The 14,206-nt window shown below is 33.4% G+C and overlaps 1 protein-coding gene across 2 annotated transcripts in view; it reads right to left on the bottom strand.

Annotated features, from left to right (window-relative positions):
- SS18 (SS18 subunit of BAF chromatin remodeling complex) overlaps window positions 1-14,206 on the bottom strand; it is a 69,335-nt gene that overhangs the window by 14,653 nt on the left and 40,476 nt on the right. For both annotated transcript variants that reach the window (XM_052660288.1, XM_052660289.1), the window contains exons 5-7: window positions 12,947-13,168; window positions 2,608-2,775; window positions 1,863-1,967 (exon numbers count right to left, since the gene is read on the bottom strand). In XM_052660288.1, coding sequence (XP_052516248.1) covers window positions 1,863-1,967; window positions 2,608-2,775; window positions 12,947-13,168 — 495 coding nt within the window. The remainder of the gene's footprint in view (window positions 1-1,862; window positions 1,968-2,607; window positions 2,776-12,946; window positions 13,169-14,206) is intronic.

The raw sequence follows: 14,206 nt of genomic DNA, 5'->3' as shown, positions 1-14,206 counted from the left end.
TAGTTATGAATAAATATAATACTCATAGCTCTAGTATTCCAATGTTTCCAAACCACCTCCTAAATATCTACATTATAGATTGGCAACCTATGGCCTGCAGTCTAAATACAGCCAGTGGCTTCTTTTTGCAAATTAAGTTTCACTGGAACAGTCATACCCATTCATATTTTCTATAGCTGTTTTCATGCTACTACAAGAGTTTAGTAGTTGAGACCAAGACCACAGGATTTGCAAAGACTAAAATATTTACTCCCTGGCCCTTTACCGAAAAAAGTCTGTTGGTCTTTAATCTATATATTTACTGGCATAAGTATCTAAATGTAGTAAGAAAACATCCAATGCTGTTTAAAAAAATTAACTGTTGCTATAAATGAAATACTCTATGTAAATATTGGACAAATATATTAATACGCATTTATGTAAAAATGATATATGGCTTAAATTTTTAAATTCCATTGTACAATAAAAGAATTATTTATAGCAACCTTTAAGTTCTGCTATTTACAAAAAAAATATCTATTTTGAATAGACAGTTTGTATTTATAACAATATAAATATATCTATAGTATATAAATGTAACTAAAGTTTTTCAAGAAAAAAAAAGTTAAAACAATGTCTACATGTGAAAGGAAAACAAAAAACCTCCAACATTCTAAATAACTGAGGACAAGTAAAATATTTTTTTAAAAATATTTTCTAACCAAAATTATCCTTATGTATCACTACCACTAAGAAACACATATTTTGTGTGCAAAATTCTATGGAGAGTGTTTGTTCTGCCTATAAAACAGAATCTCTGCAGGAATATACCACTTATGATTTACACACTAACAGAAAGTGGCAGATAATATGATTTTTTAAATACACCAAGTCATATCCTCCTGCTAGTTTATATTAGCTTCTGGTCAAATGGTCTCAACATTTCAGCTTCAAGTTCTTGGTTTCTCCAAGTTTCTCTGTTAAGTAGTTTTACCTAATTATATCAAGGGAGCTTAACATAAATGAAGATTTTGGCAAATCCTTCCAAACAAGACAGATCATTTTGTAATGTGAACAGCTACCTCTATCTGATCAATTTTATATGTCTGGATTATTTTTTCTTCAACATTATATCATAAAATTTTCAAGCATACAGGTAAACAAAGAACTGTATGATAAAAGTCTACTTGTATGCTTGGCTAACTACTAAACACAGTACATCTTTTACTGACCATTTTTTCACCAGCCACCTTCTCGTTAAAAAATGAAACTACCATTAAACTAAACAACTAGAGTTAAAATCTGATTTTCAAATGCCTTTCTATTCTACTAACTCTATATAAACAAGTATGTTATGGATATAATTTAGCCTCCAAAATTTTTCTCAAATGCAAATGATAACATATATAAACCATAGTTCTTTGAGACATATATAATATTAACTAACAGGATAAAATTTGGTAGAATACTCAAGAACTATATTCTCTTTGTATTTATACAATGAATAAAAGTAAATCAACAGTTGAACTTTATGGTGTATGAATTACCTCAATAAAACTGTTTTCTAAAAAGGCAAATCAGTAACACTTGCTTTGGTTCAAATGAACAATTCCAAATATAAAAGGATCTTCTTTTACATAAGATAGGATTCCAATGATAGAACATGTTGCCTGATGATACAAATATGGAATAACCAAGCAAAATATACTTTAAAATAGATTATAAATTAACGGCACGATTGATGCTTTAGATTACTGATGTGTTTCTAAATTTGGAAGAAACACAGGGTTAGTTTTCATTCTCATTACAACGTTTTGAATAGCTAGCTACATTAATACTGGGCAGGGATAGAAAACGGGAAAGTTAACATTAGGAGAGATTACCATCAGGGTAATATTGCTGGTTCATGCCTTCTGGAGGACCTTGTCCACCATGACTGTACTGTTCCCCATAATAGTCTTCCTGGCCTGAGTACTGCTGTGGTGGGCCTGAAAAACCACAACCAGTCAAGATGTAAATAGTCTGTTCTCTGTGTCATCAAAGGCATTCCGTCTAATCTGATGTTATGACAGATTACTTCACAGCCGTAGATTCCCCTCCCATGCTTTGGCATCTCAGACACTTCTGACTTTTCTTATACACACACATACATAAACAACAACAACACATACCACATTTCACAGAAATCAATGTTAAGACCACACGTGCAATATCAAACAACAGCAACTCAAAAAGCAGAAACACAACCTTCCTAAAAACAGATTCAAACTGGCAGAAAATTAATTTCCTTTCCGATATTACAGCAGTTTGAAACAAATTAGGGTTTGTTTCTGATCATACATTTAGTAATTTCTCAAAAATAAAATATTTTCTGCTGTAAATTAGTGAGCTTATGATAATAATTTGATGACATAACCTTTTCCCAGAAAAGAATAAATAAAACCATAAACCAGGGAGTTCATATCCACTTTTCATGACCCTCTGTACCTACTATACCCATTACCTTTTAAGAAAAATAATAATTTTCAAAATCAAGAAAGAAAAGGCTCTAACTTTGCCTATATGAAAAGTTTGTTAAAATGAAAAGCCTTTCGAGCACTGTGAGAATTTTTCCCCATGGAGCCGTACCCTGTTGAGGTGGTCTATAGGGAGGGATCTGCCTCTGACCCAGCATATGATTGCCTTGGTTAACTTGACTCATCATTCCCATTGGTGGCTGCTGGCCTTGGTAATGCTGCCCACCTCCCTGGGGCATGTTGTACTGTTGAGAAGGAGGCTGCTGGTGCATCACTGGACCTGAAAACGGACAAAACGTTACCCACATAATTGCTGGCATATAACTTAAACATCTTATGAGAAATACAAACTTCTTTTATTGTCATATAATCCCTAAACTAGATAATTTATTGGAAGATAAACTGACTTCAAGTAATATAAGCAAATCTTTGAACTATAGTTCACGTGCCTAAAATAATCTGCAAACTAGGGAAAACAAGTGATCCACCGTAGCTGATTTAAATTCCACTGGAGGAATATTGTAGCAATTTCTTAAAAAACAGAGTGGTTACAATATATGAACTTCCCAAATGCATATATGTTTCATTATGTACTATATAATATTTATCCAGACAATCTTTCCAGAAAAGACAGAATCTTATGCTACATAAGAAAATATCTCTAAACAAAGAAAACCACAAAAATCACACAGCAAATGAGTATTTAAACAGAGGGAAAGAAATCTAATTTCTGGGTATGTCTTTTTCCTTTTTCAATGCCCAATCGTTACGTAACAGTAGATAGAGAATCTACAAACACATTTATAAATGTACTACTTGTATCAGTGGAATTTCATACACAATTTTAAAATGGAAACCTAAGGGTCTTCTATTTTTCAACTTTGTGAGTATGTGTGTTCAGTCATGTCTGACTCTTTGTGACCCCATGGATTGCAGTCTGCCAGGCTCCTCTGTCTATGGGATTTTCCAGGCAAAAACACTGGAGCGGGTTGCCATTTCCTTCTCCAGGGGATCTACCCGACCCAGAGATCGAACTCTTTATCTCTTGCGTCTCCTGCACTGGCAGGATGGTTCTTTACTAGTTGAGCCACCAGGAAGTTTTTTCAACTCTAAGATTTATAAACTAAAATGGTCTTCCTAAAATCAAAGGCTACAAAATGCTTAATAACCTTTAACACAGTCAAAAAATACCTAGGCAGAGAATTACAATAAGCCATAGACTTGGAAATCAGAACTGCGTAGTTTCCTGAGTGAGCAATATCCAGATAGTGGAACAGCCACTGCGACAGTATCACGTTGGCAACAGTAAAAATGCATCGCATGATATAATCAAAAATGGCCATGAAGTTCTGCACTGCCCATCCAACAAAGCAGGTAGCTCAGAGGTTCACTGGGCTAAGTTACGATATGTAGAGATCATCATTCAAACATTATAACCATTACTGCCTGAGAAGCATGTATGAGTTGTCTCCCAATCTCCTGCTTAAATAGCTACATGCCCCACCCCGCCTTCACTGACTTGGGGAAAGAATTAGAAAAGTTGTACAGGTAAAATTGTCCAGATGAGCCAAAAGATCACCATTTACATAAAAATCTAAAATGCAACACACCCACCTCTTTAAATATATTTCTGACTTAAAACACCAGGAACAATGTGAGCAAAGAGAATTCACTCTTTTCTAATATGAAGAACTGGCTATCTAAAGAAGTACTCTATCAGAGCTAAAAATTCTTTTTTCTGCTATTTACCTTCTTTTATTCTGCTTCTTTTCAAATTTCTTTTTCCTTCTAATTTTGTCATAAATTTAAGTCTTTCAAAGGTTACTCTGGGACTTTGTTTTCAACAAGGAAGTAAACTCAGTCGTAGGGATGAGATAGTTCAGTAGAGACTGGAAGGGGAAAGACAACCTGACGCAGAATGCCCTTACTACCAGACGTGCTCTCACGCTTACTTCATGTGAATCTCTAACACCTGCCAGAGGTAAGGATCCTAATTTTCAAGTGTTCAGCCAAGAAATCCTAAGATCAAGATTATATAAGCTGATAGACATCAACTGGGAATCAGGCACAACTCCAGTTAGATTTCAAAGCACATTTATTCCACTATTCGTTACTGCCTCTACTCCAGCTATAGCCAAGTTAGCAGTTCAGAAGCAAATTATGCAATGGAAAAGTTTCAAAATACTACTGTAATTCAGGTTACAACTATCAAAACATTTTGTATACTGAACACTAGCATTCATAATAGAATAGGCAGCATGACTGGCCATTTACAGAACTCATTTCCAGTAAATGAAGGTTTTGCCTTGTCTTTTTATTCAACAGTGATTAAAGATCTCTTGTTTTAACAGAAGATCACTATAAAATTAAAGCATATGATATGCAGTGGAACCAAAATTAAAGGAGAAAGAAAGCAAAAACATTAACAGTTGGGGAAAAATCCAAAAAGACACAGTAATAACAAAGTTCTAAGGTTTGCTATAAAGGAGAAAAGTAATGCTAGCTTAAGCCCTAGATAGAGAAGACCATGCCACTTGTGCTTCATCTTTTGGGACTGTCAGCAGTTCCAATCCCAAAGAGCTCAATTACCACCCTTCTTTTATTTTCTGTCACTGCTCTCCCTCTAAGGACCCATGACATCACTCAAGATCAAGCCTAAAACTGCAGAAGACAGAGCAGGAGGGCACGGCTAAACCACGGCACTTCCCGTCTTTTTCCTTGAAGGCTTATCTATTAAAAAAAATTATGATTTAAACTCTGATTGTTTAGGAAGCATATTATTTTTCTTATGATAATGAAATATGTTACACTATGGCAAATAAATGTGTATTATCTATTAAGATACTAATGGAAATAAGAGTGCTAAACCTCAAAAGGCTACCCCAAAATAAGTTCTAAAAATTTGTGCTACAGAGTAAAGATTACAAAATGAGTCTATTATAACCATTTTCTACAAAGTGTGACATTTCACATTACTATATGCTTAAAGGCTATTTTTTATCTTTCACATAAACCTTTCTGACACTAAGAAGTACTATAAAGGATGATATGTACAAAGATCCTACTATCAAATACTCTACAGAAACAATGTCCTATATTTTAATCATATCTTGAGATGCAAAATAATAAAACTCTAAAGTCATATCATTAATCTATGAATAATTTTAAATGAAGATTAAAAATGACAGCTAACAGTTAATGAACACTTATTATGGCCCAGGCATTAAGCTAAGATCTTCAAGTCTATTATTTATTTATCCTCCTCAAACCCTATGAAACAGGTAGTATTGTTGTCAACTTCACTTTACAAGTAAGAAAACTCAAGGCATACAAGCATTAAGACTCTTACCTAAAGTTGCATGGCTAGGAAACAGTGAGAAATCTAAAGCCACGCCCTTAGCCATTATGTATACCTCTCCTCCAAAGTCAAATCAAACTTCTCCAATGTAATATCTCCGAGAAAAACAGTCCTACATAACATTAACACTATAATAATAAAATCCTAGAATACAGTAAGTTCCTTCTCTTCATCTATTATCTGTGTTACAGTAAGAATGAATTCAAAACCGTGTAGATAATACCCACTACAAGACCATTTTCTTGTTCATCTTTCTTCACCTATTGCTCACATTTTACTACTTGTTCCTTAACCATTCAATCTCAAACTGAACCATTTATAGCTCTCATTTGAAAGCATTACTAATGCTTTATTTGCAGGAAGAAAATCCCTGTATTTCAGTAAATTCAATTAGCTAACTCACTACCTATTAAAATACCATTTAAAGTGAATAGGATTCTTTACTTACCTAAAATCTACACCTGCCTTCATCAAGAGTTTTAAGTGGTTCATAAGACATTTAGAAAAAACCATCAAGGTTAAAAGAACAAGAGCTAAGCAAGAAAATCTCAGAAGTTTAGTAAAGTCACTGTTAACTAGTGCAAACTGAGCTGAATTTCCTAGCAATCAATGAAGAAACAGAACCATGACAGATTTTATCGAGTAAAAAGAACAATTTTTAGAGAAATCCCATGAAAGTATTTAAAAAGTACTGAAACATAACAGTAGCAAAAACTTTTGTTATTGTTGTTAAGTTTCTTCAGTAACACAGACCACCCTTACATGCAGTTCCTTCCAGTAACCATTTCTTAAGGCTGTGATTTTTCAACCGAGAGTGATTTTGTCCCCAGAGGATATTCAGTAAAGTTCAGAGACATTTTTGGTTGTCTCCACAGGTGCTGGGGGGTTGCTACTGCCACCTAGTGGGTACAAGACAGAAATACGGCTAAATATCTCAGTGCACAGGGTATGCCCCCACAGTAGAGATGTAGGTGACTCAACATGCCATTAGTGCTGAGTTAAGTCCTGGATTCTCAAGGGCATAATTGTACATCATAGGCACCTCTACAAACTAGTCTGAGGATTAGATTATATATTTAGCTTTCTGATGACTGAAAATTAGAAAAGGGATGTGTTGTGGCTTCATAAATCTGGCAAAGCGAAACACTATGCAATTTCTCAGTCAATTCCCCTGAATAATTTCAACTACACTATATAATAATATTAATTCAAAAACAAAGCCCCTGTAGACTGCACCTACTGTAGACTGAAAGGAATTCCAAAAGCTCTAGATTTATGGGACGCAAGTGACAATCTGCTGTGAAAGTAAAGTCCCCATTTTGCCCAAATAGGAAGCCATGGACACAGGCTATCTGAGAACATACAGCTTTGTGTCAACTTAGCATGAAAGCTGAAACTTATAAAGCATCAGGGACGGGAGAGATTATCCTGCCCAGAAAAACTTCAGATGGAATGGACTGTATAAACAGGTATGACTTGGAAGATTTGTAAAAAGTAATTTCTAAAATTTACCCCTAGAGATTCTCATTTAGTGGCCATGGAAGAGCAGACAAATCTTGTTTTAACAGGTACCCCTGATGATTCTGATGCCGGTGGTCTTAGGATCACACTTCAAGATAAAGACTTCTAACAGAAAAAGTAAATCAATCATGCCCTTTTACCATAAAAGAAGCTAGATTATGGTTAACACAAAATATTTAAACTGGAGTAAAACGGCATCCCATAAAGGCACCTAGGATGTTAGTTACAAAACGAAGGCCAAGGAGTACATGTGTTACAAATACATCAAAACCCAGTGAATGAGACACTTAAGATTTTTGTATTTCATTGTATGTAAATGTTACCTTATTTTAAAAGAAAACTGTTAAAAGAAAAAATTTTAAACATTGTGCTCCAATGCTATGCAGACTAAAGTATTAATGGGCAAAAGTATAATAATATCCGCAAAACACTCGGAAATGCATTTAAAAAGAAGATGCCATTAACGGATGAGTAGAATACAGGCGGCAACTATACAGGTACAATTCCTTCAAGTTTTCTATATGTTTGAAATTTTACACTAAAAAAGAAAAAACTGGGAAAAAAGTTTTAAATTAATCCTAAAAGAATATATGAAGATTTCTCAAAACTCAACAGTTAGAAAATAATTCAACCAGAAAATGGGCAAAAGACATTAAGAGACATTTCACTGAAGAGGATATACAGATGGCAAATAAGCACGTGAAAAGATGTTCAGCATCACTAGCCATTGGGGAGATGCAAATTAAGGCCACAATGAGATGTGATCTACTACTCATTTTTAGAACAGCTAAAATTAAAAAAAAAACTGACAATACCAAATGCTGGCAAATATCTGAAGAAAGCGGGTCCCACATGCACTGTGCTGCTGGGATATAAAATGGGAGAGCTACTTTGGTAATCACTTTGTCAGTTTCTAAAAAAACTGAATATATAACTGATAATAAACCACCGTAAAATAAGAGTAAATATAACAAATCTGGCTATGACAATATTTTTTTGCCCTTCATATTTATATGATAAAAGTACTTAAAGAAAAATTTCCCACTACTCTAATGTCAAGCTTCTAGATCACATCATTATCACTTGCAACTTATTAGCTAAATAAATCAAGACTTTCTTAATACTGTTCAAACAAAACTAAAGCCAGAAATAAATTAGGTCTTACGGCTAAAGAAGACAATCCCCAATAAACAGATCTCAAGTTTTCATTATTACAAACCCCTTGTTCTCATTTTATGTAAATTATATAAAAAATTATGGAATCAGGATTTTTAAATGTATCATCTCACTTAATCTTACTTAAAGAAATTAAGAAAATTAGATAGAGGCCCATACACAGTAATCTATGGGGCCAAGATTTGGATCCAAGTCTGAAGAATTATATACCATACCTGGAACTTGTGAAATATATGCTTTAACACAAACATAACAATCTGTTAAAATCTTTATGTTTGAATATGCAATAAGTAAGTAAAATGGTGTTAAAATCTGGAAAGCTATAATCACTAATGCCTGGGAATGAAAAATATGCTGGTGCTATCAAATGTTAACTTTTGTTCCAGAAAGCCTACTACTCTACTCAAATTAATTAGACCTTTAAAGAAACATCTTTAAGGCACTAACTCTATATCTTTCTGGGTTATCACGTAACATTTGGTTTCAGTTCCCATTCACTGAAAAGACAGATCTGGTTTTGTTCTAGATACCAGAACAAAAGAGGCACACCTCTGCCTCTTTGGAGCTTTCCGAACTGCAGTGGAGCCGATGCTCCCTACGTAAGTGAGTAGATCCAACACGTAAGAAGGTGATCAACTGTGAACATGAGCCTTACTCCTTAAGTTCAAAGTGAACATCACCGAACTTATTCTGGATTATAGTTAAAATAACACAGGAAGTAGGTCGGATTAACTATTCACAACACTGTGTAGCAATTTAAGAAGGAAATTAACATTAAAAACTTGCTAAACCACTCATCTAAAAACAGCAGTCCTCATAAGAGAATATACACTGAACGCTAAATTTAAACCATTTGCTTTCTCAGTTCACAGATATGCATAAAACTACAGCTAAAAGTAGGCACCAACTGCCACTGTCATAGAAGTTCATTTAATTTATAATTTTTTAATGACTATGAATATGGTAATCAGTAAATTTAATGGGGCCAATTTTTTATTCAGTTTTTTGAAATGACATGTTTGGTGTGGTAGGTCTACATGTTTTCACTATATTAGACTTGGCATTAATTTGGTTTACTCATTTTTCAACTTTTCAGTAAAAATTTAAAAGCTGAAAACAGCTTTTAGAGAATTAGGACGTCCAAAGACATTTCATAATTTCATTGCCAGAAATGACACTTTTACTGTAACACTAGCACACAATGTCCCCTTTCATACTGGAACTATGAGTATAAATTATTATGCTGCTTCTCCTTCCTTTTTTAAACATTCACAGTGATAAACTGAAAATGTGTAAGGTATCTATCCTTTGAATTAATTTCAGTCAGACTCCAAAATACATGACAAAATTTTTAGAGGAGTACTTTTTTCCTCCTGAATTTCATTTTCAAAGAGGAGAGAAAAAAAAGAAGGAAAGGAAAGGAAAGGAAAGGAGAGAGGGTAAAAAACAAAGCCACTTCAAAACTACCAGAATAAAACACATCTAGGTCTTGACCTGCAATGTTCTATTTAGAAAACTACTATGACACCATCAGATAAAGTACCCAAATATGTCACCTAAATAATTACTGATTATTAACGTGACAAAGGTTAAATAATTGTTACTTGTTTTTAAAACACAATTATGGGGACTGGCTTTTCTCCCATTCATTTGTCATTGGACAGAGATTTAATCTAAGAAATCTCACTATTTCATGATTAAATATTTAATAAATTTCATTATTAAAAAATAAGTGGTTTTAACATTTTTTTTCTAATAGCTCTTGATGTAGAGATATGTATACAGAAATAAGCAGATAGTTAAAAGGCCTCAACATTTTGAAATCTGAATTAACTCAAAGAACAGCAAATAATATCTCAACAAATATTAACAAAAAATTTTTAAAATAGAAAACATTTCCTTTTATAGAATATTGGTATTCCTCTAAGCTTTTCTTTAAAATATTTTGAAATGTAGTCTCCTCTAATTTCTTTCACCTATTTATCAAAACAGAAAAAATTTAATGTAAAACATATAGCTTATTTTTATAAAACTATCTAAGGAAAGGTTTTATAATAAAATAAATATTAAAACTTCAAATAAAACTTGTATCATGCTGCACAAGTTTTTAAAAATCCAACAGGTACCATGTAATTAAAATATTTCTATAAGGAATTCCAAAATATTTTTATAAGAAATTTAACTGAAGTTTTTTATTTGTGATTAAGAAAGCAAGTATTGCTAAAAACTCATATAACTTTCCCTCCTTTTTTCCATGGAAATTGCAATTTTCTTTGGTGGTTCTTGATTCTGAAATGTCAAAATTTAACTGAAAAGCTTTATATTTGTCCTGAAGAGATTTTTTTAAAACAGTGGTAATTTCCTCCCTAACATCCTCTTTTCTCTTTTGAAATGCAGCTTTTATTTCTAAATCAGATCCTCAAAGTCATGTTTTATACAGTCTATTTTCTATTCTTAAATTCACAAATTATGAGAACAAAGAAAAAGTAAAATAACTTCTAAAAAAAGAAAAAACTATACATTGATACAAATATGACATTTTTCAGAAGAACACTGTGGGGTGTTGGGGGTGATGCACAAAATGGGTGAAACAGAGTAAGAGGTGCAAACTTCCAGGTTTAAGTAAGTCATGGTGGTATTATGTACACACAGGGAATACAGTCAATAATATTTAACAATTTAGTTCAATGACATGGTAACTGGACTTATGGTGATCATTTCATAATGCAGGAAACTGTCAAATCATTATGCTATACACCTGAAACTAATATTGTATGTTAACTGTAACTCAAAAGAAAAATAATTTTAATTTAAAAAACAGTAATAGCTGGTGGCTATATTTTGAACAGAAACTCCTATAAAACTTTAACTCCTTTTTCCAGAAACAGTAAAACTATTTTCTCCATGCACATTGCTGCATATGTTATGTTTCTTCTTCAAATCCTAAGTGCACGCTCAGTTGCTCAGTTGTGTCTGACTCTGGCGAACCTAAGGGCTGTAACCTGCCAGGCTCCTCTGTCCATGGGATTGCCCAGGCAAGAATACTGGAGTGGGTTGCCATTTCCTTCTCCAGGGCATCTTCCTGACCCAGGGATCAAACCTAGGTCTCCTGCACTGCAGGCAGATTCTTTACCACTGAGACTCCTGGGACGGCCCTTCAAATCTTAAGATGCCATGTCAATCCCTGCTGCAGCAACATCCACTGTCGCACACGTATTTTCTAAGAAATGTGCCACCATTACGGTGGTTGCTGTAAAGAATCACTATCGCTATTTTTTTGCTCTCTTTCCTGGTAATCAAACTGTATAGGAAACATCTGAACCCCTCCTAATCTAGCACTGACTGGATCTTGCTGTGGTTTTGAACCTTTATTTGATATAACTTAAAAAAGGAAATATTCCATAATGGGCACTCAACAACTTTCAGGGGAAAAGAATGGAATAAGTGCCAGTTCTGTGAAGCTGTGTTCATTGACAGTTTGTTCCATTTATCTGCCTTTGTGTCTGGTGTATTTTGCCAAAATTATAGAAAATATCTGTAGATTTTTAAATCACAATATATTATTTCATCAAAAATAATAATCAACAGATTAACATTAACTTCCTTTATCTGGTTGTATTTTGGTGATTTGTTTTTCATAAGCAAAATCTAGACAATTTTATTGCAAATACATTTAATTCTATCTGAGACTCTTAACCTCATCACATTTCATAATTGAAATAGCTTTAAGCTGGCAACAGGCCAGATGTTTTAACAGGCAATTAGCAGAACAGAGCGCCACTTACTGGTTTTTAGTTATTATTCACAAGAATACTTAAAAGAGAAACATGATAACAATTTCATTCTCTGAGATTGGTAATAAACTTTAATAGACTTCACACCACTCTAATAATACAAGAATACAGCAGCACCTCCACTGAACATTCTAACAACAAATTATCTTAAAATTACCTTTAATGCTGAAACACAGCATCAGAAAACATTAAATCAAGCAAGATTCAAAGAAAATTAATATATTCTTCACATGTAAAATGAACCACAGAGCAGATGCTTTTTAAGGAGTATACTTAATAAAATTCTATTTTCTCAATTCTCTAGGTCTAACCAAATGTTCTGTTATTCACCAATTAGCTTCAAAACCCAAAAATACTGTCTCAAATAAACTGTCCCAAAAATATAAAAATAAATAAGCTTAAAAAGCTAAACTGAGCAATTTAATTCCTAAATGTAAAAGAAAAAAATTATTTTCAGCTGGTTTCAAACTTGATGTTCCTTTTCTGAGTATGACTTACTTGAAACTTGTGATTTTGAAAATCAGCTAACATTTTGAAAAAACTGATTTTCAAAAGCTAATGGAGCATTCTAGTCAAGAAGGGTATAAAGAAAGCTAACTTACCTTGGTTTGGTTGCATACTCATATTTGGTCTGGGGCCGTAGTTTCCCATGGGCTGCCCTTGACTCATGGTCATCTGGTTCTGTACCGGCATGCTCTGGGATGACGGCACGGAGTGGTTGTAACCTCCCATGGACCCGTGGCTACTTGAAGGCATGTTCATGGAACTGTTTGTCATATTAAGTTGATTGGGTCCAGGTCCCTGCATAGGGATATGGTTGGGCCCTTGAAGAAAAGTGATCGGAACCAAAATATGAAAGTTAAACAGATGATCTATACAAAAGTACCTTAAAAAGCTACCAAATGATAACTTGAGTATTTAATCAATAGCAAAAAAAAGTAAATGCTTTACTTGAATGACAGCAAATACTGTGAGGTGGACTACTATTCTCATTTTACAGATTAAGAAACTGATGCTTTTGAAAAACCAGAAACATTATAGAAAAATTAAAAAAAAAAAAGTACGAAGGAGGACTTGCTTTATAAGAGACCAAAATATATGAAGCTGAATTAAAAGTGTGTAGTGCTAACACATAAATGAACAAATTAACAGATCAATGAACCTAGAGCACAGTCTAAAAACTGACCCAAAAGGGCAATCTGGCAAATGACAATGGTTCTGATATTAAGTATCTGTGAGCAAAAGAAAGATGATTCAATAAGTGATGTTGTGACAACTGAGCAGACATCTGGAAAAACACAGGCTAGATCCCTACCATGTTTTTTCTAGCAAAACTAAGTCCAGATGTAAAAGAAGAAAGAAAAAGTAAGGAAACCATAAAAGAGTATTTCAAACTGGAGAATTTCTAAAATAAACTTAGAGTGGAAGCACTTTCTTAAGTATGCAAAAAAAACTCAGAACTATAAAAGATTTATAAACTAGAGTACATAAAAATAAAACATTTGCACATGACAAAAAAAGCAAAATTAAATAATAAAAAGATTAACTGGGAAAAATTATTTACAAGAAATATCACAGACCAAACCAATTACTTAACATATAAACTAAGTAAGTAAAAGTCTACCAGCAGTAAACAGGCAAAGTACACAAAACATCAGTTCACACAAAAGCTACAAAAGGGCCATAAATATGAGAAAATTCCTTGTTTCATTTAATATAGTAAAAAGGCAAATTAAAACCATGAGATCCATTTTTCAACTTTTAGATTTGCAAAGATCAAAAGTTTTGTTCCAACCATATTACGAAGAAAAAAGCACTTTCATAATTCATTGGAAGACTATAAATGTATAAGTAAGTACTAT

Source organism: Budorcas taxicolor, chromosome 22 (genome assembly GCF_023091745.1).
Source record: "Budorcas taxicolor isolate Tak-1 chromosome 22, Takin1.1, whole genome shotgun sequence".
NCBI classification, from domain to species: domain Eukaryota; kingdom Metazoa; phylum Chordata; class Mammalia; order Artiodactyla; family Bovidae; genus Budorcas; species Budorcas taxicolor.
The sequence above is the reverse complement of the archived record's forward strand: the minus strand, read 5'-3'. Positions and strand labels throughout refer to the sequence as shown.